Source organism: Bubalus bubalis, chromosome 3, assembly GCF_019923935.1.
Source record: "Bubalus bubalis isolate 160015118507 breed Murrah chromosome 3, NDDB_SH_1, whole genome shotgun sequence".
NCBI classification, from domain to species: domain Eukaryota; kingdom Metazoa; phylum Chordata; class Mammalia; order Artiodactyla; family Bovidae; genus Bubalus; species Bubalus bubalis.
Genome location: NC_059159.1, coordinates 145451295 through 145476527, shown reverse-complemented (window position 1 = coordinate 145476527; position 25233 = coordinate 145451295). Strand labels below are relative to the sequence as shown.

Genomic DNA, 25233 nt, shown 5'->3' with positions numbered 1-25233 from the left:
CGTGTCCGACTCCTTGTGACCCCATGGACTGCAGCCTACCAGGCTCCTCTGTCCATTGGATTTTCCAGGCAAGAGTACTGGGGTGCCATTGCCTTCTCCCTGCCTCTCACTATAAGCCCCCAAAACAGTCACGCTGTGTTCCCAAGACCCTCCCTTGGGAAGCTAACCACACCATCACATCTCTCATCCAACTTTCTTCCTCAATGAAGCACGTTTCTTCTTTGAGATTTTCTCTTTTTAAATCTATTATCTTTTATGTTCCTACCTCTCCCAATCAGTGAGGAATTGATCGACCAGAAAACTGAGAGTGCAGTATCTAGAATGCAGTCTGTGATTGAACTTGGCCGAGTGATTCGAGACCGCAAAACTATTCCAATAAAGGTTTGAGATTTTATTTCTATTTTAAATTGCACACACCTAGAGAATTATGTCTTTGGAGTATTTTCTTAATATAAAGGGCTTCCAGCAATGGCATTAATTTCTTTTTGCAGTAAGGCTGTGAATGACTTAATACTAGTTAAGCCTGCTTAGTCTAGAGCTTGAAATTCAGATAGAACATGTAACATTCATATTTCTGCAGTTTAGAAGACTGGATGCTTAGTGAACTTTCCCTTCCCTTTTCTTTCTAGTATCCTTTGAAAGAAATTGTTGTTATCCATCAAGATCAGGAAGCTCTTAATGAAGTTAAGTCTTTGGAGAAATATATAATTGAGGTAAGACAGTTGATTTGTGTAATTTGGTCCAAACAGGCTTCTGTCCTTGGGAAGATTATTTTGATTAGTATTCTTTATCAGTATATACATAAATGTAACCATCTGTGAAATCTTACAGTTTGCTTTTTGATTCATCATGAATTTTTTGCAATGTAATTAAAAAAATTTTTTTTTGAAGAATTTGTATTTATTTTTTGGCCATGCTGGGGGCAGGTGGCATCTTAGTTCTTCCTACCAGGGATCAAACCCACACCCCCTGCATTGGAAGCATGGAGTCTTAACCAGTTGACCACCAAGGAAGTCCCTGTAATTATAATTCTTTAACAGTGATTTCAAGGTCCATGAATTGTTCACCTTCACTGGATCATTTATCCCTTCATCCACTTTTCTTCCCCAAGGTAATTTTTGGTAATTAACAAAAAGAAAAAGCTTAGTCCTTCAAATTACCCAAGTATAAAGTAAACACTGGTTGTAAATAAACACTAGCATCGGGTACAAGACAAAGTCTCTTCTCACCCTGGCCACTCTGTCGTGTCTCATTTCCCACTTACAGGGATGTTCACTACGGTATCTCCTACTGGGTTGTTCCTAGCATTTTACATACATGTAGACACATTTGTACATACATCTACATCTATGCAGGCTTCCTAGGTGGCCCAGTGGTAAAGAATCCACCTGCCACTGCAGGAGACTTGAGTTTGATCCCTGGATCAGGAAGATTCCTCTTGATAAGAAAATGGCAACCTACTCCAGTATTTTCCCAACCTATGCCGGGATGCTCCCATGAACAGAGGAGCCTGGCAGGCTACAATCCATGGGGTTGCAAAGAGTCAGGTATGACTTAGCAACTAAACATCAAATATGCACATCACTGGTTTTATTTGTGAATAGAGGTGATCATATATGTAGTTTTTTACTAATTGTTTCCACTTCATAGTATTACTTAAACAACATTCCATGTTAAAACATAGAGCCCTAGGACTTACCTGTTGGTCCAGTGGCTATGACTCCACACTCCCAGCACAGGGGGCTCAGGTTCAATCAGGGAACTAAATTCCATGTGCTTCAATTAATGATCCTGCATGCCACGAAGACCCAGCACAGCCAAATAAATAAATAAAATTTTTAAATAAATATTTTTAAAGAACTCTTCCTTTAAAAACGAAACATTAGGGATCTAATTTATTCTTTTTGCCAGCTGCATAGTGTTCACTTTCTGGCTGCATCATTATTTATTTAGTTACTCTAGTATTGTTGGAAATTTATGTTTCAGACTATAAATAAAAGTTTGTGTGTGTGTGCGCTTGTGCAAATATGTCGTTAACTGTAGATTTAAAAAATGCACAACATAAGAGTTGCGAGTTAACTCTTATGCGAGAGTTAATGAGGATGCAGCCCAGGAGACAGCACCTCAGATAGCTCTGAGAAGCTGCTCCTAAGAAGCAGTGGGAAAAGGTCAGTATATATGTGATTTTGGTAAAGGGGGAATACATGCAGTCAAGTACATTTTTTTCCAGAAGGTTTCTGCTAGTCTTGTGAAGCCTTGCTAGTCACGAGGAACAGTTACCACCATGAAGGTTTTTGGGGGCCTTTCCATGGGGAGATTCAAGAATTGGGCTTATAAAATCAGCTCCTGAAAACACCTATCTGAAGACCTCTCCTGCCAGTTTCTCCCCAAGCACAGAATGTCTCATTTCTGCTGTCTACCCTGAACTCCTTTCAGGGGGTTAGTGAAGGTCAGCAGCTGCAGCAACACAATTTAATCCTTGTACAGGTATGCTATGCTATGCTAAGTCACTTCAGTCGTGTCCGACTCTGTGCGACCCCATAGACGGCAGCCCACCAGGCTCCCCCGTCCCTGGGATTCTCCAGGCAAGAACACTGGAGTGGGCTGCCATTTTCTTCTCCAATGCATGAAGGTGAAAAGTGAAAGTGAAGTCGCTCAGTCGTGTCCGACTCTTAGCGACCCCATGGATTGCAGCCTACCAGGCTCCTCTGTCCATGGGATTTTCCAAGCAAGAGTACTGGAGTGGGGTGCCATTGTACAGGTATAGGTAGATGCATGTGTGCTCAGTCACTTCAGTCACGTCCCACTCCTTGCCACCCTATGGACTGTATCCCACCAGGCTCACCTGTCCATGGGGTTCTCCAGGCAAAAATACTGGAGAGGGTTGCCATGCCTTCCTCCAGAGGGTCTTCCCAAGGGGATCGAACCTGTGTCTCTTGAGTCATCTCCTTTGTTGGCAGTCAGGTTCTTTACTACTAGTACCACCTGTGAAGCCCAGATAAGTCGATGGCAGGTGCCAATTGCTAGTTGACAGTGTGGATGTTGGATAGGTTCTTAAAAGTGGAGTTTTGAGGTCAGAAGTTTAAACTGTCTTGTCAGTTGTCCTCCCAGAAAGCTTTATCCTGTGGTGTTTTTAAATGAAACATATATTTCAAATTTCATTTTTATTCCTTTCACAGATAATATTTAAGGATAGAAAATAATTTCTATATTTGGTTTTGAATTACTTGAGAATTCTGGATAAATAGAGTTTATAAAACTCTTTAGAAATTTAAAAGGTTATAACTAAGGCGACATAAATTCTGTAAAGAATGCTTAAGATAAGGATAAAAATAGAATATACTTAAATATCTTGAGCACTCTGAGATCAAATAATATAGTAATGTATAATGGCAAAATATTTCCATATAATTTACTTCAGTTGACAATTCCATGATACTTCATTTTCTTACTTCCTACTGTGTAGTCACCATTTCCTGCTACATTAGTAATCCTTAACTTGCTAGCATGAGGGAGACATGAAATACTGCAATTAACTGATTCTTCTGGTTAATTGACAGTTAAATTGCTCGGGCGAAGGTTACCCCTGAGACATGAAGTCCATATTTCTAATGCTACAGTCCTTGTTAATTGACTTAGGGTTGTGCAGTCATCACCACAATTTTGTAGAATTTTCATCACCCCAAATAGAGACCCCAAATTATCATTCATGCATCATTTCCGCTCAGGATCCTGCAGTCCTCTGGCAAACGCAAATCTGTTTTCTGTCTCTGGGTGTGCTCACTCTGGACATTGTCTGTAGATGAAATCATACAATATGTGGGCTTCTGTGTCTGGCTTCTGTGACTTAGCACCAAGGGTCATTCATGTTATAGCACGTATTAATGCTTCTTTCCTTTATGTTGCTAAAAGATGGCCCACTAGGTGGATATACCACATTTTATTTATCCTTTCATAGTCGATCAGCATTTGGGTTATTTCCACTTTTTGGTTATTGCTATAAATATTTATATTCAAATTTTTGTGGACATATTTTCATTTGTTTCATTTTTGTTTTTGCATGTCTATCAAATACAGGAATTGAATGTTCGAAAAGTTACATTATCTACAGATAAAAACAAGTATGGCATTCGCCTAAGGGCAGAGCCAGATCACATGGTCCTGGGGAAGCGTCTGAAAGGAGCTTTCAAGATGGTAATGACATCCATCAAACAGCTGAGCAATGAGGAGCTGGAGCGGTTCCAGGAAAATGGTGGGCATCTGTTTCATTGGGGGGCACCATTTGTGTCCTCAACCTGATGGATATCTCGTACTTAGCCTCCTCTTTGATTTCTACTATTACAGCCTTCCCTTAAATTAGAACTTTTTTTTTCTGTTCATAAAAATATTTATTATGAATAATTCTGCTAATTTTTTTTTTTAAGTACAAAGAATAAAAATGACCCATCACCCGTCCTTTTAATGTAGATTGAAATTCTGATTTAGTTCACTGTTAAAATTCTGATTTAGTTCATCCTACATACATATGTAGTCATATAATTATAGCTTTACAAATGGGAATCACCCTATAATTTATTTCACATTTTTCACTTTTTTATATTTACATTATTTGGTTTTCATTTACCTTTTTATTTTGCATTTTCACTTTACATTATAAACATTTCTGTGTTTTGTCAGTCTTTAAAATGCTATTTCAATAAGTGTTGCAAAAATTTTCCTTCCTGTGGATACCTGGTATTTTTTTAACCAGTCTGTTATTGTTGGTGCTTTCAGTGTTTCCATTCTTTCAACAGTATAACTAATATTTCAGTGAATATTCTCACATGTAGATATGCCTGGTATTTTTTTAACCAGTCTGTTATTGTTGGTGCTTTCAGTGTTTCCATTCTTTTAACAGTATAACTAATATTTCAGTGAATATTCTCACATGTAGATGTTTTGTAGAATTGATTCATTCTAGCTAGGTTTAGGGGCTTCCCTCATGGCTCAGTTGTTAAAGAATCCGCCTGCAATGCAGGGGACTCCAGTTCCATTCCTGGTTCGGGAAGATCCCCTGGAGAAGGGATAGGCTACCCACTCCAGAATTCTTGGGCTTCCTTTGTGGCTCAGCTGGTAAAGAATCAGCCTGCAGTGCAGGAGACCTGGGCTCGATCCCTGGGTTGGAAAGATCCCCTGGAGAAGGGAAAGGCTACCCACTCCAGTATTCTGGCCTGGAGAATTCCATGGATTATACAGTCCATGGGGTCGCAAGAGTCGGACACAACTGAGTGGCTTTCACTTTCACTTTCAGCTAGGTTTCTACTTGAAATCATTGAGTCAGATGGGTAAACCATAAGTTACCATTGAATTCTATAAGTGCTAATATGGGCCTGGAAAAATCTACCCTAATGAGAGAGCAAAACCCTTCAGATTCACCAGCCAGTGGTATAGAGTGTTACCCTTGTCAGATGTTGCTTGTAGACAAAAAGATGACTTGAGTTGCCAGAATGAAGACCAGAAGATATTCAAAGAAGAAAGTTATCTTTTAGTTTTAATTCAAAATTGTAATTTTTAAACACTTAAGTATTTTTAATGAAAGGGATTTAGCATTGAGGTTTGGAGCTTCTTCCAAAACTGTGTCAGAACTTAAAATGTTTCTCTAAAATATCTAGAATACATATTTTGTTCTCAGTTGAGCAAGAGTGGAGTCATTCATTCAGCAAATATTTTTTAAAGCCCTTCTGTTTGTTGACACTGAGAACATAGAGTTGAATAAGACAGACATTGTCCTTACCCTCATGGTGCTGGTAGACGCTAAAGATGTATGAATATAATCATATTTTTGATAAGCGTGCTGAAGGAAATCTTTAGGAAGCTGTTCCAGGTGCCCAGGAGTTCTGACCTCTGCCATGATTAGAATCATATATGGTCTAATTACAGCTATTTGACTTCCTGCAGCAATCCTAGGGTACAAGGTGTTTGATGTTTGGGTTCCCTCTGAAATTGAAAATCATAAGCATGGAAATGTCATGAAGAAAGATTTAAGGATTCATAACTCAGATGAGTAGTTATGGAAATTGGGGGAAATGTCCATAAGATTCCCCAAATTTTTAGATAAAATTTACAAAACATTAGAGACTAGCAACTAAAAGTTGAATCAGTACTAATTCAGCTTGATTTGTTAAATTAACAAAATCTTTGATCAGCCTTCAGGTCATAAATCTCAAGTTGTTTCACCATTTAGCCAAAATATTAAAAATTCTTGAAATAAGCTTTATTTGAAACTGAAAGCCTGTAGTTTTTAAACTGTAGTTTCTGAGTGAACTGTTCCATATTGATGGAAAGCAGTTTTCAGAATACAGTGACATAAAGTGAAAATGACAGCCCATTGCTCAAAGATCCAGAAGATTGTTTTGTGAATTACTATAGTAAATGGTATGGGAAATGGGAATTGCCATCCTCAGCTGTTTACATGTTCCGCCTACCATGAATAGGTATGATGCTCAGACCTTCACGCTGTCTACCTCTTCTCACCCTGACTGTACCCGGATAGGCAGGTAGAAGAACACCAGGTATTTACCACCTTTGAGTGGTAGGCCTAAGTCTAGCTTGACTCTACAGACTGTGCTTTCTTCATTGTAGCTTGCTACTTATGTTTATGATGGGGATTCATTTGTTGCCTCTGGCACATGTTTTTGGATCTAGGACCTTATATACAGCAGTAGATATTGGTGATATAAATGGCCTTAAGATAGCGTGGTGTAGTCTAAGGAAAGTTTATCTCATCCTTGACTACAACAGTAGTCATGAGTCAGTAAGAGTCAGTCAGTAAGACATAATCTCCTAAAGACTGGAGCTTGATGATTTGAAGTTTTTATTAGAGAGTGGCACAGTATATTGGTAGCAGGGCAGCTTGGGGAGTGGGCTACTGATTGAGTAACAGTGACAGTTGCTTTTCCAATAGGGACCATTGTTGTGGAAGGCCATGAATTGCATGAAGAAGATATCCGTCTCATATACACCTTTGATCAGGCAACAGGTGGAACAACACAGTTTGAAGCACACTCGGATGCCCAGGTATTTTTCTATTCCCTAGAACATTTACCAAAAAATAAGAACATCAGAGGAAAAAAATACTCACCGATGTTCCTCCAGGGACAGAGGAGCCTAGTGGGCTGCTGTCTATGGGGTTGCACAGAGTCAGACACGACTAAAGCGACTTAGCAGCAGCAGCAGCATGCTCCTCCTGCCAGTATTGGCAGCTTGTCTCAGGGTAAAATGGCTTTTATTTTAGATTGGCCTTATTAAACTTCTCTATTATAGCTTCTTGACTTATGCATTTCTTTAATGGATATACAAATAAATATTTTGTGACTTTAGGCATGCCAATAAGTGCTGGGTCATACAAAAACATGGAAGATGTAATCCTACCCTTCAAGGAATGGGTCAGTCATGGAGATAAAAAAGTAAATCTGTTCTTATTATTCTACTTGGTAAGTTATCTGGTAGAGATAAGTACAGGGAAGGGCTAAGTCTGGGGTAGAAGTGGGAGTGGTTAGAGAGCATCCCTTGAAGAGGATGTACAGACAGTTGTGGATTCTGGGGTCTGGGTTTTTTTGTTGTGATGGATCACAGCATCTCTCTTCACTCTTGACCAGACTTCTCCAGACAGATAGATTGTAAGATCTCTAATGTGAGAGTAAGGGACCTGCTGGAGTTCCTCTGTGCTTAATATTCCACATGTGGGGGATGATGAAGAATACCTTGTGTGAGTTTAGTCAACCTTTACATGAGGTCTTTTTTTTTTGGCCACATTATGCAGCTTATGGGATCTTAATTCCTCAATAAAGGATTGAACCTGGGCCCCCAGCAGTGAAAGCACTGAGCTCTAACCACTGAACTGCTGGGGAATTGCCATACACAGAGTCTTAAATATGATGTAGACAGAACTCCACGTGGGCAGACAGTGTAAGGAGCTGAAGGTGAGAAAACTACAAAAGAAGGAATTGGGGCCAGGGAAGAAGGTTTGTAACCAGCAAGAAGATGTAAATAAGAAAGGCCGGAAGAGCTTGTCTATACTTAAGGAAATGTTGTTTTGTGATACTTCTGAGTTTCTTAATGTAATTTGTGTATTGTGGGCCATGGTTACCCTGCCGTGACTTATCCATTTTCAGTTTACCTCCTATGCATCTTCATAAAATGGAGCAAGTTTGTTATCTTTGAGTGTCCTCAAAAATGTAAATAGGGATGGTGCCTAATTCATATATATATATATATATGTATGTATGTATGTATTAATGTATTCCCCTCTATAATAGAAGTGATACTGTCATTATTACCATATCATCATTGACAACCTTTATGACAGAGAAGATGAAATAGTGGATAAAGTTGACAGGAAGGTGGCAATTTTAAAAAGTATTTTGGCCCATTATAGAAATTGTGTCTTGAATTGCACAGACAAACCAGTGGATAGAATAGGTCATGGTTAAAGAAAACAACAGAGATGGCTGCTTTGAGGTTCACTTGTTTGTGGTGAATCTATTATGAAAAGTTATGCTGCTGTAATAGCTTCATGATTGGTGATTTTATTTATGAGCAGAGTTGATATTATTTATTAGAAAGCAGAGTTACATGTTGTTGTTATTGTTGCTCAGTTGCTAAGTCATGTCTTATTGTTTGCAACCCATGAACTACAGCATACCTGCTTTCCCTGTCCTTCACTATCTCCCAAAATTTGACCCAAGTCATCTCCATTGAGTCAGTGATGCCATCCAATCATCTCCTCCTCTGTTGCCCATTTGTCCTCCTGCCCTTAATCTTTCCCAGATTCAGGATCTTTTCCAATGATTAGACTTTTTATCAGGTGGCCAAAGTACTGGAGCTTCAGCATCAGTACATTCAGTGAATATTCAGGGTTGATTTCCTTTTGGATTGACTGGTTTGATCTCCTTGCTGTCCAAAGGACTCTCAAGAGTCTTCTCCAGCACCACAATTCAAAAGCATCAATTCCTTGGCACTCAGCCTTCTTTACGGTCCAGCTCTCACATCCGTACGTGACTGCTAGAAAAACCATAGCTTTTGAGTATACAGAACTTTGTCATCCTAGTGATGTCTCTATTTTTAATATGCTGTCTTGGTTTGTCATAGCTTTTCTTCCAAAGAACAAGTGTCTCTGAGTTTCGTGGCTGCTGTCACCATGCACAGTGATTTTGGAGCTCAAAAAAATAAAATCTGCCACTCTTTACACTTTTTCCTCATCTGTTTGCCAGGAAGTGATGAGACCGGATGCCATGATCTTTGTTTTTTGTATGTTGAGTTTTAAGCCAGCTTTTCACCCTCTTTCTCCATCCTTAAGAGGTTCTTTACTTCCTATTTTTCAGCCTTTACAGTGGCATCATCTGCGGTTGTTGATATTTCTCCTGGCTATCTTGATTCCAGCTTGTGAGTCATCTGGCCCAGCATTTCACATGATGTACTCTGCATATAAGTTAAATAAGCAGTTTGACAGTATATAGCCTTGACATATTCCTTTCTCAATTTGGAACCAATCCATTGTTCCATGTCCTGTTCTAACTGCTGCTTTTTGACCTGCATACAGGTTTTTCAGGAGACAGCTAAGATGGTCTGGTATTCCCATCTCTTTAAGATTTCTCACAGTTTGTTGTGATAAACACAATCAAAGGCTTTAGCATAGTTAATGAAACAGAAGTAGATGGTTTCCTGGAATTCCCTTGTTTTCTTTATGATCCAGCATATGTCGGCAATTTGATCTCTTGCTTCCTCTGCCTTTTCTAAATCCAGGCTGTACATCTGAAATTTCTCGGTTCACATACTGTGGAAGCCTGTCTTGCAGGATTTTGAGTATTACCTTGCTAGCACGTGAAATGAGCACAATTGTATGGTAGTTTGAACATTCTTTGGCATTGCCCTTCTTTGGTATTGGAATGAAAACCAACCTTTTCCAGTCTTGTGGCCACTGCTGAGTTTTCCAAATTTGCTGGCATATTGAGTGCAGCACTATAGCATCATCTTTTAGGATTTGAAATAGCTCAACTGGAATTCCATCACCTCCACTAGCTTTGTTCATAATGATGCTTCCTAAGACCCTCTTGACTTCACACTCCAGGATGTCTGGCTCTAGGTGAGTGATCACACCATCATGGTTATCCAGGTCATTAATATCTTTTTTCTATAGTTCTTCTGTGTATTCTTGCCACCTCTTCCTAATCTCTTCTGTTTCAGTTAGGTCCTTACCATTTCTGTTCTTTATTGTATCCATCTTTGCATCAAATGTTCCCTTGGTACCTGATTTTTTGAAGAGTTTTCTAGTCTTTCCCATTCTATTATTTTCCTCTGTTTCATGGTATTGTTCATTTTTAAAGGCTTTCTTACCTCCTTGCTCTTCTTTGGAACTCTGCATTCAGTTGGGTATATCTTTCCCTTTCTCCTTTGCCTTTTGCTTCTCTTTTTCTCAGCTATTTGTAAGTCCTCCTCAGACAACCACTTGCCTTCTTGCATTTCTTTTCCTTAGGGATGGATTTGGTTACCACCTCCTGTATAGTGTTATAAACCTTCATCCGTAGTACTTGAGGCACTCTGTCTACCAGATCTAGTCCCTTCAATCTATTTGTCACTGCCACTGTATAATCATAAGGGGTTTGATTAAGTCATACCTGAATGGCCTTGTGGTTTTTCCTACTTTCTTCAATTTAAGTCTGAATTTGGCAATAAGGAGCTCATGATCTGCGCCACAGTCAACTTCAGGTCTTGTTTTTGCTGACTGTATAGAATTTCTCCATCCTTGGCAACAAAGAATATGATTAATCTGATTTCAGTGTTGACCATTTGTTGATATCCATGTGTAGAGTTGTCTCTTGTGTTGTTGGAAGAGGGTATTTGCTGTGACCAGTGTGTTCTCTTGACAAAATTCTGTTAGCCTTTGCCCTCCTTCATTGTGTACTCTAAGGCCTAACTTGCCTGTTACTCCAGGTATCTCTTGACTTCCTACTTTTGCTTTCCAGTCCCCTGTGATGAAAAGGACCTCTTTTTTTGGTGTTTGTTCTAGAGGTTTTATAGGTCTTCATAGAAGCGGTCAACTTCAGCTTCTTTGACATTAGTGGTGGGGCGTAGACTTGGATTACCATAATGTTGAATGGTTTGCCTTAGAAGGGAACCAAGATCATTCTGGTTATTTTTGAGATTGCACCCAAGTACTGCATTTTGTACTCTTATTGACCATGAGGGCTACTCCATTTCTTCCAACGGATTCTTACCCACAGTATAGATATAATGATCATCTGAATTAAATTCTCCCATTCCCATCCATTTTACTTCACTGATTCCTAAGATATCAGTGTTCACTTTTGCCATCTACTTTTTTACCACATCCAATTTACCTTGACCTATGGACCGAACTTTCCAGATTCCTATGCAATATGTTCTTTACAGCATCAGACTTTATTTTCACCATCAGACACATTCACAACTGAGCATTGTTTCTGCTTTGGCACAGCCTCTTCATTCTTTCTAGAGCTATTTCTCTGTTCTTCCCCATTAGTATATTGGACACCTACTGACCTGGGGGGCTCATCTTCCGGTGTTACATCTTTTTGCCTTTTCATACTGTCCATGGGGTTCTCAAGGCAAGAATACTGAAGTGGTTTAAGTTGGTCTCAGGACATCTCCTGTGAGCAACACCCTTCAGAAGAAAAATGAAAAGTTGCACCTTTTTCTCCAGATGAGAAAATAACTGTTTACAATGGAGGACTCAAACTATAAAGAGACTAATTTCATGTCTTTGACTCAGTTTTGTGATTGAATGGTGCTGCATTATAGACTTCGAAGAATTTAAACACCATTTTGCTGAGTTTGAAAAAACTGTTTTTTCTATGTTTGATTGTCATGGTGTACACTATTCATTCCTACAGGTTTTGGTTCTCTTAGATGTCACCCCTGACCAGTCAATGGTGGATGAAGGAATGGCTCGGGAAGTCATCAATCGTATCCAGAAACTTCGCAAAAAGGTCAGTTTGTGAAATTAAAGATAAGCTACTGTTTAGAGTTTTGTTTTGGTTTTTGTTTTGCTTGTTGGGAAAGAGAGGAGACACAGGTAATATAAACCACAGTAATTTATTACTGATTGTCATTGATCTACAATCCATTCAGATTATACTTCTTAGGCCTCCTTTCCCTTTCCTTGTTCACTCCCAAGCTAATCGTGACTCTTGTTTCTCTGATCGGAAGCTTTTTGTTGACATGTGCTCCTTGTCTTCCTTTTTCAGTTCCTTAGGGTGTCCACAAAACCGTCTTCTGGATAGGTAGTCCTCCTGGCTGGCACAGATGGTTATCAGAGATGACAGCAAACACCTCTGAAGAAGAGTAGCGGTGCACTCAGTGTGGAAGGGTTCTTAGCTCAGGGGAGAGAGAGACTGTTGGATCTGGATGGAATGAGGTGGTTCTTCCTCATTCAAGAAGCTGAGAGCCAGAGCAAATGCACAAAACCCATTGCCTGCCCTTACTGGGTGAGAGAGCCAGAGAGTTTCTATCTCAGGGAGGGCCCCCCACAAGTTGTCCTCATCTGGTCAGGCTTTTGAGACTGAGTTCAGGGTCTGAGGTAGCCACTCCAACAGATAATGGCGTGCTTATGAACTATGTCTCAATTAAAAGCTTTGTGAATTCTTGCTTTTTTTCCCAGAGAATTTGTCCGGATATCATACCCTTCCATAATGATTCAGTGTGGAATCATCAGCTCTGTTTAACAGTGTTTTATGTTTTAATTGACAAGTGTGCTTCCCTTTTAAATTTTCTTTTTGTGTTTTCAGTGTAATCTGGTTCCAACTGATGAAATAACAGTTTATTATAAAGCAACTTCTGAGGGAAAGTATCTGAATAATGTTATCGAAAGCCACACAGACTTCATATTTGCCACTGTAAAGTCTCCTTTGAAACCATATCCAGTTCCTATATCAGATGAAATACTTATTCAAGAAAAAATGCAGGTAAGTTCTGAATTCTTTTGAACTAGTAAGTGATTTAGGATTAAATTTTATGTTAAGTTTTTGTAGTCATAGCTTGATGTTCTCTCCCCTGGTAGCAATTAGTATAGTACTTAGTCTTGAAGTATTGCTCTGGAGAATAGTGAATAGGATTAGAGAGTGAGATCTAAAAGAGAAGAAAGAAAATTAGAGCTATTCTCTTGGAAAAGGTAACCAAGACATACATAAGAATTGTTAGATGACTTTATGGTGCTGTCTTATCTAAAACTATAAAAATTAGTATTGTGTGAATAGCAATTGACTTGAAAAGCAGTTTACTTTTATGGTAGTAAGTTATACATAGAATTACAATTTAATTTCTTGTTGGTACATTTTAGATGTAACTGTGAAATCTGACCAAGATATGAAAGATATTGGCCAGTAATTCAGAAGTATATCTGAAAGAAGAAAATTCTTTTCTATATCAGTTAGTCATATATTCAGTCATATGTTCCTTGTGTTGATCCTATTTTGTATGGGACAAATGGAACAGACAAGCAGGCCCTGAATGTGACTGTCTTTTCAATGGGAAAGAACAAGATAAAAGCGGGGAGAAATGTAGCTCTTGGCTGTTTTAGTAATTAGATTAAACATGCTCTCAGAATTGTGTAGAGCTCTTATTCTTGCTGAATAGTTGCTCTCTTAGTTGGTGACACTGATCAGATGCTGTAGTTACCCAGTCACATTTTCTCATATGCTTAGTTAAAAGGGTCTGACCTGGAAATTACACTCACCAAAGGATCTTCCATGCCTGGCCCTGCTTGTGCATATGTCAATCTTAACATTTGTACAAATGGCAGTGAGCAAGGTAAGAGTAAATGAATTCCATAGTTTTTATTTTATTTTTTAGTTAAACCTGTGAATGTTTTTAAGGCTATTATAAGAGAAATGGTTAAAAAAAAGTAAATGATTGAACTTCCACTTCTAGGAAGTGAACTAGACATACTTTTCCCTGTTCTTCCCACAAAGTACAGCTAAACACCCTAGACATGATATATAAAAGCAAGCATAAGAAGACTCTTAATGGTAGAGGGAAGAAGGCAGACCAACTAAGAATCTTGGGATCAAGTAAGAAGATGGAAAATTCCCTAGTTTTCCTTTTTGCTTCATGTATCCCAGACTCGGAGCTGAAGAAGCCGGCAACCATGAAAGACCAATGGGCATGAATATAAACACCTCAACAAAATGTTCACAGGTGGCACTAGTGGTAAAGAACCCTGTGGCCAATGCAGGAAACATAAGAGATGTAGGTTCAATCCCTGAGTCAGGAAGATCCCCTGAGGAGGGCATGGCAACCCACTCCAGTTCTTGCCTGGAGAATCCCATGGACAGAGGAGCCTCTCTGGTACAGTCCGTGAGGTCGCAAAGAGTCAGGCATGACTGAAACGACTAAGCACGCACACAGAAAATCCTGCTGTCTCTTCGGGGGGACCAGGAGAGTGGTGACCTAGCAAGACAAAAAAACTTCTAGACCATTAACTGCTCTACTCCAACCAATTATACAGAATAAACTAGGCTCCACTACCACGCACTCCTTATTGCAAAATTCAGACTTAAATTGAAGTAGGGAAAACCACTAAACCATTCAGGTATGACCTAAATTAAATCCCTTATGATTATACAGTGGAAGTGACAAATAGATTCAAGGGATTAGATCTGTTAGAGTGCCTGAAGAACTGTGGACAGAGGATCGTAACATTGTACAGTAGGTGCTGATCAAAACTATCCCCAAGAAAAAGAAATGCAAAGAGGTAAAATCCTTGTCTGAGGAAGCCTTACAAGTAGCTGAGAAGAGAAGAGAAGCGAAAGGCAAAGGAGAAAAGGAAAGATATACCCAGCTGAATGCTTAATTCCAAAGAATAGCAAGGAGAAATAAGAAAGCCTTCTTAAGTGAACAGATACCAACGGAACATTTCATGCAAAGGTGGGGATGATAAAGGACAAAAACAGTATGGACCTAACAATGCAGAAGATATTAGGAAGAGATGGCAAGAATACACAGAAAAACTGTACAAAACATGTCTTCATGACCCAGATAACCACAACAGTGTGATCATTCACCTAGAGCCAGACATCCTGGATTGTGAAGTCAAGTGGGCCTTAGGCAACATTACTACAAACAAAGCTAGTGGAGGTGATGGAATTCCAGCTGAGCTGTTTCAAATCCAAAAAGATGATGTTGTTATAATGCTGCACTCAATAGGTCAGCAAAAGCGATTTAATTGACTAGTCTTTTCATTATATGGTACCAGGCAGTTAGACATACATATGCAAAAATTGTCCTAGACCTAAGTGTTACACCTTGTCCAGAGAGTAAATTAAAAGGGATTACAGGCGTAAGTATGATGCTATGAAACATTTAGGAGAAAACAAAATTTTTAGGATTCAGGATTAGGCAAAGAGTTTTTAAGACTTAGTAATAAAAGTCCAATTCATAAAAAGAAAAACTAGGAAGTCAAACTTCTTCAGAATTTTAAATCCTGCTTTGTGAAAGATCCTGTGAAAATGATTAAAAAAAAAGCCACAGACTAGTAGAAGATCTTTGCAAACCACGTATACAACGAAGGATGTATGTATGCAGAATATATAATTAACTCTTAAAAGTCAGCAGTTTTTAAAAATTTAATTAGAAAATGAGAAGACATGAATAGACATTGACCAAAGAAAATATATAGATGATGTTCCCCTTGACTTTTCATTCAAATTTAACTTTTTTTTTTTCAGTTTCACTTATATTTGTGGCTTTTTAGGTGGAGTATTACTTCTGGAAAATCCAAAAGGAGATAATAGGTTGGACCTTGTAAAACTGAAGAATGTTGTTACTAGCATTTTTGGTGTAAAAAATACGGAGCTGGCTGTCTTCCATGGTGAAACAGGTATGTGGGAAGTCAAAGGTATTCACCTGTGTCCTTTGACATGAGGTGAATCAGTGAAGATCTTAATTTGGTAACAGTTATGATACATAACCTTTGCCTTTTTCCTAACTCTGAGTCAGGGCTGGCCTCTACAGTAGTTCCTGCCTGCCCTGTCTCTTTGTGCCTCCTTTGTGTGATATGGCTGATAGAACACTGAACTTAATAGGAGATGAAGATTCTAATCTGCTGTTTTTCCTGTTAGCCATGTGATGTATTCTAGGCTTCAGAGACTTCCCTCTTGAGTTTTAACTTTATTAGACATAGTATCTGCATCTTAAATCCAAATTCTCAATAAGACAAGCCTACATAAAATTTTAAAGAATTATAAGTGCATTTCCTCCTACTTTCTGGGTTTAACTGTGGTACTAGCACCCCACCATCTCTACCCAAAAAAAAGATATGTTGAAGTCCTCTTCCCTATCCCCAGTGCACTCAAATGTGACCTTTGAAAAATAGGTTCATTGCATATGTGTTAGAATTAGTTAACATAATACTAGAGTAAGGTGGGCACTACCCCAGTATGTGTCCTTATAAGAAAAGGGCCATGTGAAGACAGAAACAGAGAGAAGGCTATGTGGTGACAGGGACAGAAATTGGAATTAGGCAAACCTGCAAGCCAAGAAACATCGAAGATTGCTGGGAACCTCTAGAAGTTAGGAAGAGAAAAGAAAGAATTCCTTTACAGGCCTCAGAGGGAGCATGGCCTTATTGACAGATTCTGAACGTGTCACCTTCAGGAAGCTGTGAGACAATACGTTTTTGTTGTTTTAAGCTGTCTTGCTTACCTCACCCTCCACTACTCCCCTCCTCGGTTTGTGATTCTTACAACATCCATAGGAAACTAATACACTCAATTAACAAATTTGAATGTTCATTTTGTGAAATGTCTAAATAGCTTAAAAGAAGAAATCTAAGTGGCCAATAAAGAAAACACTGCTCTACCTCAATAGTAGAAACCACAATGAGGTACTGTTACATGCAACCAGATTGGCAAAAAACCATAAAAATTTCATAATATCAGATGTTGTCAGGGATATTATGTAATAGGAACTGTCATTTACTGTTGGATTATAAATTGATAGAAGCAACATGAAAACCATTTGCTGTTGTATCATTTAAGGCTGAGTAAGGGACACAAACTTGATATGGGAGAAACTTAGAAAAGTAAGGTCTAAAAGACAGATGGTTCATTGGAGGATCTGGGGAAAAATCTCTGACCCAGATCCACCAAGGGAAGCTGAAAAGTCAGTCAGTGGACAGCTTGGATCTCTGTCTCAAGTCATTGTAAAATAAGAAAGAAAAAAACTGGAACACATCTGTCTAGCCACATCTAACACTGACAGTCTGTGGACTTGCAGAAGAGCTTTGCCAGAGAGTTGCTCTTGTACCTGGCTCGAAAGTTGAGAGGTTACAGGAAAGGTTAGTGTGGGCTGCTTGCTGTCCCCTCTGACCCAGCAAGTGGCAGCCTGTGAAAGCCTAGGCGTGCCTGGGCCCCACATTGACCTTTAGGAACATAGTAACTATAACTAATCTTCTACCTCAAGCAGTGTTTAGCATGGGTGTGCTCAGTTGTATCCAGTTCCTTGTGTCCAACTCCCCTTTCCTTCTCCAGGGATCTTCCCAACCCAGGGATTGAACCCACGTCTCTTGCGTCTCCTGCGTTGGCAGGCAGGTTCTTTACTATTGGAACAATATTTAATTGTATATAAATGAAATTACACTATGTCTGTTCTGTGTGTCTTGCTATAGTTGACTATATTCATTAGTCAGTTTACCTTCTGACCATAATTTTTTTGACATAAGGTTTCTTTTCATGGTAAGTTTATGTAAGAAGAAATTTTAAAAGGAACCTATACTATGGGGCTTCCCAGGCAGCACAGTGATAAAAAATCCACCTACCAATGCAGGAGACACAAGAATCTCAGGTTTAATCCCTGGATTGGGAAGATCCTTTGGAGTAGGAAATGGCAGCCACTCCAGTGTTGCCTGGAAAAGTCCATGGACAGAGGAGCCTGGCGGGCTACACTCCGTGGAGTCATAAAGAGACACAGCTGAGCAACTGAGCACATGCATAGTATGGAGGAAAAAATACTAAAGGGGGAAATTAATTTGCTTTGTTTATAAGTTATGAATATTATGCTATTTTGCAACATTAAGATTTCCTACTATGTGTATGTCATTAATGTCTAATTTTATAGAAAAGGCAGTGTTCTTTAATAAATGTAAATTAAGTGGAAAGCATCACTGTAAAGGTACATGATAGTTTAATAATTAAGAAAAAGTGAATGACTTCAGCTCTGAACTGTTGTCCCTAAAGAATGATTGTTTTTTGTTGTTGTTGTTATTTTTAGAAATAAAAAACCAAACCAACTTACTGAATCTTAGTGGAAAAACACTGTGTGTGACTGCAGGATCAGCGCTGTCTGTGATGGACAGTCCTAGTACTCTTCTCTGTCAGTACATCAACCTACAGCTCTTGAATGCAGATCCACAAGGTGTGTACCTCCCCCAGTTGTGAACACTCAGCGGGCAGGTAATGGAATGCTAGGTGTTAAGATTCCTTTAATGTTCAATCTTTCTGATTTATATGGATATTTCAAGTCAGTTTCAACTTAGTAATTTAAAATGTAGACGCCCACATTTCTTTGGGGGACACTCATGGCCTGTTTCTTTGGTGTGTTTATGTAGAACACCCATCCATCTAACATGGTTAGGAAATAAGATAAATTGGTTAGGTAAAAATTACAGCTAAATGCAGCTGAATTGTTTAAATGCCAGACCATTGTAATTTTTAATTTTTCCCCTTTTTCTCTTGAAATATGTTCTGAGAACTGTTGTAAGTATCCACACCTTAATCAGCAGACTAGATCGATACTTGTTTTTCCTTGATATTTTAAGATCCTCATTGTGCACATTTATTACTGTCTTCACGTGCTTCGATTGACTGTTTACTGAATATCTCTTCCCTAAACTCCTGGGCTCTTATACTAATTTTTTTTCTTCCCTTTCTTCTTTCCCCCAGTGGAATATTTTCTATTTCTACAATGAATCCCACTCTTGTACCCACTTCTGGCTTTCAAGCCTGTAGCTCTGCCCAGTAGAGATATCTGGTCACCACCTCCAGTAGGGATCCACCAGCGAGAGGGTGAACTCTCAGGATTTAAATCTTTTTTATTTTTCTGTAGAGTGTTTAATGGGAACAGTAGGCACTCTTCTGCTTGAAAATCCACTTGGACAGAATGGGCTTACCCACCAAGGTCTTCTGTATGAAGCTGCCAAGATGTTTGGCCTCCGGAGCAGGAAGCTAAAGCTGTTTCTGAATGAGACTCAAACAGAAGGTGAGGAGATTTTAGAACATGCTAATCTTTTTCATTTTTGTTTTTATTTTCTTGAAAATAGATTTTGATACCATCAATCATTTGTAGATTATATGTGTAAGAGATTATGCTATTGTTTTCTTTTACTTTTTTGCTATCTCCAGAAATTTGCCATATTGTGAATGTTAATAATAATTAAAAGGATGATTACTTTTTGTTTTGGAAATAAATCTAAAAATATATAATGGTATATTATTAAAAACATACGCATCTAGGTAAGTTAGCTTGTTTGCTGATCCCAAAATTGTCCTCTTCCCCGAGAATCAAAATGATCACTGTATCTTAAAATAACAGCTTAAAGGAAACATAACTGACTTTATGTGCCTCCTCCTTTACAACTTATAAAGCATGCCTTTTCTCAGTGAGCTGCATAAAAATGTGAAGAGTTAGGTCATTAGTTGACATTCTGCATTCCATAATTGAGAAGACAGAGAGTCAGGACAAGACACAGGCTAGTGTCTTTAAAGATAGGTTTTCTCTTACTCCCTTACATCATCCTTTAAAGATAGGTTTTCTCTTACTCACTTACATCATCCACTTCTGTGATTTCAGCTTCTGTGGCTGTTCCGACACTTTCTCTATTGACTTTTTAGCCCTCCCCTTGTGTTCTTTTCTATAATCCTGTTTCACATGGGTGTTCATTTTAATGCTGATGCTACTGGAATCATTTACTCAAATAGCTTCCCTTAATGGGATCTGGTTTTTTTCTGATTAATAGCCATCCTTCTTATCATCCCAAAAACCTTTTGTCACTTCATCCTTTTATTTTTACAGCCTTATAGCGTGGGATTTATTGGAGTTTCTAAATCAAGATTTGTGTCTCCCAGCACTGGTGGAAAGTTATTAGACATTGTCTTTCCCAAAGTAGTCATATCTTTGATTTTCTGAAGTTTGAATATGCTGTTCTTGAGTATAAATTTTTTGGTATAATGCATTCTTCATTTCTGTTACAGTGTTTTGATTTCTAACATTTCCTTTTAATTCTTTCTTAGTATTTCCATCTTTGTGCTTACATACCCATCTGTTCTTCAATGTTGTCCACCCTTTCTATTAGCATCCTTAACATTAATCCTAGTTATTTTCAATTCCCAGTCTGATAATTTCAAAATCTCTGTCACATCTGAGTCTAGTGGTGATGCTTGCTTCATCTCTTCCTACTGTGTTCCCTTTTAGAATAACTTGTGATATTTGGTTTATAACAGTACATGATGTTTTGGGGAAAGGGAACTGAGGTAAGGTAGGCCTTCATTGTAAAGTTTTATGTTTATCTTCTAGGAATTAGGCTATAATTGTTTATTGTTGCTGTAGGCTCCAGAGGCTCCAATTTCCTTCTGTTGTTTTATGGTTTCCCTAGAGATTCCTTTTTAAATATGGTCAGAGCTTTGCACATCCTTTCAGCTGTAATACCCTATTATACAGGAGCCCTTCTGATGTTGTAGTAGAGTATGAGGGGAGGAGAAGTGGCAGAAGTGTTCTATAATTTTAAAGTTAGTTTTCAGTCTTGAGTGGGCCTATGCCTCTGAGCTATGACCTTCACAGATGTTTACTCAGCTTTTTAATTTTTCCTCTTTAGGTAGAAAGGAAGGCTGAAGGGGCCTAGAGATGGGTATTTCTCTTTCTCCAGGTCAGTTAGGCTCTGGTTAAAAAGAAAAATAATAGTTACTGATAAGGAAGAAGCTCTCACATTTTATTGGGAAATTTTTTCTAGGAGCCTTGTGCCTTTTTTCTCTTCATTTCCTCCATTATTGTCACCTTTTGTGTTTAGTTGATTTTTTTTTATTGTACTATTTTCTCACTTCCTTTTGTGTTTTTTTCTCTTAAGATGCTAGTGTTTACCATGGGGATTACAACTAACATGTGAAATTTATAACAGTCTAGTTTGAATTGATGCCAGTTTGACTTTTATAACATACAAAAACTCTGCTTCTATACAGCTCTGTCCCCATTTGTATTCTTGTCAGGATTTATATCTTTATAATTATGTGCCCCCAAACATAAATTCTTAATTGTGTTTTATGTATTTACTTTTAAATCATGTAGAAAACAAAAAGTGGGGTTGAAAATTAAAAGCAGCAGCAACATGACTTTGATTCACTGTCTGGCACCCTTTCATTTCAACCTGAATGATCCATGTAGCGTCTCTTTGTGGTCAGAGCTGGTAGTAATGATCTCCTCCCTCAATGTTTGTTTACTTGGAAATGTCTTAATTGTTCCTTAATTTTTGAAGAAAAAATTAAGAAGAAAAACTCTGTTTTGTTAAATGGAGAATTCTTTGTTGATAGTTTTTTCTTTTAGCATTTTAAATATGTTACCCCTTTGCCTTGTTGCTCCCATGGTTTCTGGTTAGAAATTAATCTTTTAATCTTACTGAGTATCCCTGGTATTTTCCATCTCTTTTGCTGCTTTCATGATTTGGTTTTTATTTTTTCAAATATTCTTTATATTCTTTTCTTCCTGAAACTCCCATAAAATGTATGTTGGTCACTTGGCCTGTGTCTCACAGGCTTCTTAGGTTCTGTCCACTTTTCTTCATTCTCTTTTCTTCTCCTTCAGACTGGATGATTTCACATATCCTATCCTCAAGTTCACTGATTCTTCTTTCTGCTAAACTATGCTGTTAAACTTGTCTAGTGACTTTTTTTTTTAAGAATTTTTGATGTGAACCATTTAAGAATCTTTATTGGATTTGTTACAGTATCATTCTGTCTTATGTTTTCTGGAGTTTTCTGGCCGTGAGGCATGTGGGATCTTAGGTCCCTGACCAGGGATTGAACCCTCACCCACTGCATCAGAAGGGACCAGGGGCCTGCTAGGGAAGTCCCGCAAGTGACTTTTAATTTCAGTTATTGTACTTTTCATTTCCACTATTTCTGTTTAATTCCTTTTTATAATTTCTCTATTGATATTCTCATTTTGTTGATAGTTTTCGTGGTTTTTTAGTTCTTTGTCTGTGGTTTCCATTGGCCTTTCCATTAGTCTGTTGTTTTCCATTTAAGAAAGTTGATTAAGACTGTCTGTTAAGTTCAGGTATCTGCACTTTCTCAGGGACAGATTCTGTTACTTATGTTTTCCTGTGCATGGGCCGTACTTTCCTATATTTTGTATGCCTTGTAATTTTTTGATTGTTGAGAACTGGATATTTGAATGTGGTGACTCTGGAAATCAGGTTCTCCTCCCCAGGGTTTGCTGTTTTTAATGATTGAAGGCTGTCTATGACTTTTCCAAATTATTTTTAAAAATAGTTCCTTTATTAATATTTTGACAAGAGTTTTTTTGACTTCCAGGAACTAAAAGTTTAAAAACAAAATACCCACTTCTCCTAGTCTTTAAAGATTGGGTCTTTTCTGGGCCACTCCTTCAACTCTGCCAGGCCCTGCCTTAGGCTTCTCTTTCTTTTTGCACCGAGTCCTGAAAGTCAGCCACCTTTGGCCACAAAAGCCTTTTATTTTTATCAGAATCGAATGCCTAGGGTCTTCTCAGGTCTCTCTAAGTACGCATACTGCTCTGGGCATGCATGTGGCTTTCTAAATTATCCAGTATACAGGGACACTTTTTTTTGTTTGTTTTTAATTTAGCTGTGTTGGGTTTTAGTTGCAGCAGACGGACTTTCTAGTTGTGGCACACAGACTCAGTAGTTGGCATGTATGGGCTCTTTCATTGTGGCCTGTGGGCTCCGGAGCTCACAGGCTCAGTAGTTGTGGCTTTCTTTTGTTCTCTCTCTCTTTCTCTCTGTCCTTTCTGTCCCCATTTTCTTTGAGCTTTTATGTATTCAGTGTGTTTTGATCTATAACATCTGTGTTATACTTTTGGATGCTCAAATATTTTATCTTTAGTCATATTGTCTCCTGTATCTTTTGACCTGAGCCTTCGATCTTTGATAACTTCTTGCTTTCTGACATTGTAAGTGTCCTTGGCTTATCATATACTCTTTCTTCCCTAAACTTGGAACTGATTGTTCTTCCTATTGTAAGGTGTTAGTATTTAGAAACCACAACTCTGAGCTACTTGCTTAGAATTGAGTCTAGGCCTTTTCTGTAGACATAGAAAATACTGTTTGACAATATTGTCCATCAGACATGTGTAGCCCTTCATTTATGGATATTGAGTGTATGTAATGCAGTGCTAGCCCAATATTTTCAATAAAGGAATTCATGCATACAAAAAAAAAGAAAATACTATTTGAGTGAGGGTGTAGGTACATCTTAGTCAGTACTCAGATTAGTTAAGATTAGTTAAGTTAAGGGCACAGTCCTCGAGAAATCTACCTAAAACTTCTAACCCCAAGTATTAGGAGTTAGGCAGACAAAAGACTTCGGACAAGACTCTGGTCACCCTGACACCAACTGCACATTTCAGAGAGTTTCCCAAAATCACTCTCAGGTTTGATAATTTACAAGCAGAATTCACAGAACTTATGGTAGCTGTTGTACTCATGGCCATATTTATTATAGGGAAAGGAAAAAAAAACTAGAATCAGGCAAAGGGAAGAGATGCAAAGGGCCAAATCTGGAAGAGAGTCCAAGTATGTAACTTCAGATCATCTCTCCCCAAGGAGCCATGGACAGTGTTTCCTCCTCCTAGCCCCAGAGCATGACAGTAGCAGGTACAGTGTATTACCAACCAGAGAAGCTCACCTGAGCCTTGATGTCCAGAGTTTATATTAAGACTTCATTACATAGGTATAATTGCTCATATGATTGTTTTTTCTGGTGTGGCCAGCTCCACCCTGAGTCATCTCATTGTCATCTCATTAGCATAAACTACCAGGTGTGTTCACAATATATGACAAAAGATACTCCTGTCATTCAGGAAAAAGTACCTCCCCCCCACCCAGTAGCTGAGACAAAGTTTAGGCTTCCCTTAAGGTAAGGCCGAATATCTTGCTATCCAGGCAGTTAACATTTTTTTTTTAATATCATCCAGAATAGATAGAAAAATTATTTCCTTAAAACTTCTTCTTTCCATTCTAGAAATTACAGAAGAAATCCCTATGAAGACTTTGAATACGAAGACTGTGTATGTTTCTGTGTTACCAACTACAGCAGACTTCTAACATTCAGTTACCTGTGGTTCAGTCAGCGTTTCCCTGGCATATACCTGTTCTTCCCCCTTCCACTGAAACAGACACACGGACACAGACGTATTGAAGATGTTTCGTTCAGATGCATGTATAATGTACTGCTTTTTACCTAAAATCAAAATGGAATTGATCAGGTGACTTGAATTCACACTTAACCTTACACACCTATGCAGTTATGTTGAGGGAAAGTTGGTGTTACCTCAGCTCTAAAAAGTATGCTTCTACACTTGAAATTTTAAGTATAGAATATAGAAGTAGTTTAAATGGTATAGTGTGTGTGTCCACACACACACACACTCATATATTTATATATAGTTCTGTGGCCTTTTAAAACTTGTTTGAAATCTGTTAAAGGAATGGACAGTGTTGTATATTTTTTGCTACCTGGATTTTCCTGGGTAATTTGATGGAATATTTCAAGTTTCAGTAAATGAGAACAATAAACTTTCTCTCAGATAATACATTAGAAGTAATTCATTCTCCCATCTTTAAAGAACTCAAAACTTAATAGTCACTTCCATATTAAGACACTAGACTAAATATCTTTTTTTTCTTTTCATTGAAAGAAATTTATTTCTAAAACTCTTCAGATTACTTGTGAAACACATTTGGCACCAAGTTATTTCCAGGGCTATGACCATGTTAATGTCAGCAAACTAAAGAGGGTGATTTGAAGCAATTGTCCTAATAGTTAAATTATGGTAGTAAACTAAATATCTAATTTCACTTCTTCCCAGAAATGCTGTGTCAGAGAAGTAGATGCCAAGACAAAATTAGATGTGCAAGAACCTATTAGGGGAAGGGTATCTTTCTAATACACAAAAGATAATGGGGAGGGTTTAAGA

At 38.3% G+C, this 25233-nt stretch overlaps 1 protein-coding gene across 3 annotated transcripts in view; it reads left to right on the top strand.

Moving 5' to 3' along the window:
• The window catches only part of IARS1 (isoleucyl-tRNA synthetase 1), a 76893-nt gene extending 52044 nt beyond the window's left edge, over positions 1 to 24849 (top strand). For all 3 annotated transcript variants that reach the window (XM_006063093.4, XM_025282056.3, XM_044940283.2), the window contains 11 exons: positions 279 to 381; positions 630 to 713; positions 4078 to 4252; positions 6944 to 7056; positions 11910 to 12005; positions 12804 to 12980; positions 13719 to 13824; positions 15767 to 15892; positions 18283 to 18426; positions 19117 to 19269; positions 24279 to 24849. In XM_006063093.4, the coding sequence (XP_006063155.2) occupies positions 279 to 381; positions 630 to 713; positions 4078 to 4252; positions 6944 to 7056; positions 11910 to 12005; positions 12804 to 12980; positions 13719 to 13824; positions 15767 to 15892; positions 18283 to 18426; positions 19117 to 19269; positions 24279 to 24361 (1360 nt within the window). In that variant the 3' untranslated portion in view covers positions 24362 to 24849. The remainder of the gene's footprint in view (positions 1 to 278; positions 382 to 629; positions 714 to 4077; positions 4253 to 6943; positions 7057 to 11909; positions 12006 to 12803; positions 12981 to 13718; positions 13825 to 15766; positions 15893 to 18282; positions 18427 to 19116; positions 19270 to 24278) is intronic.
• The last annotated feature ends 384 nt before the right edge of the window (positions 24850 to 25233 follow it).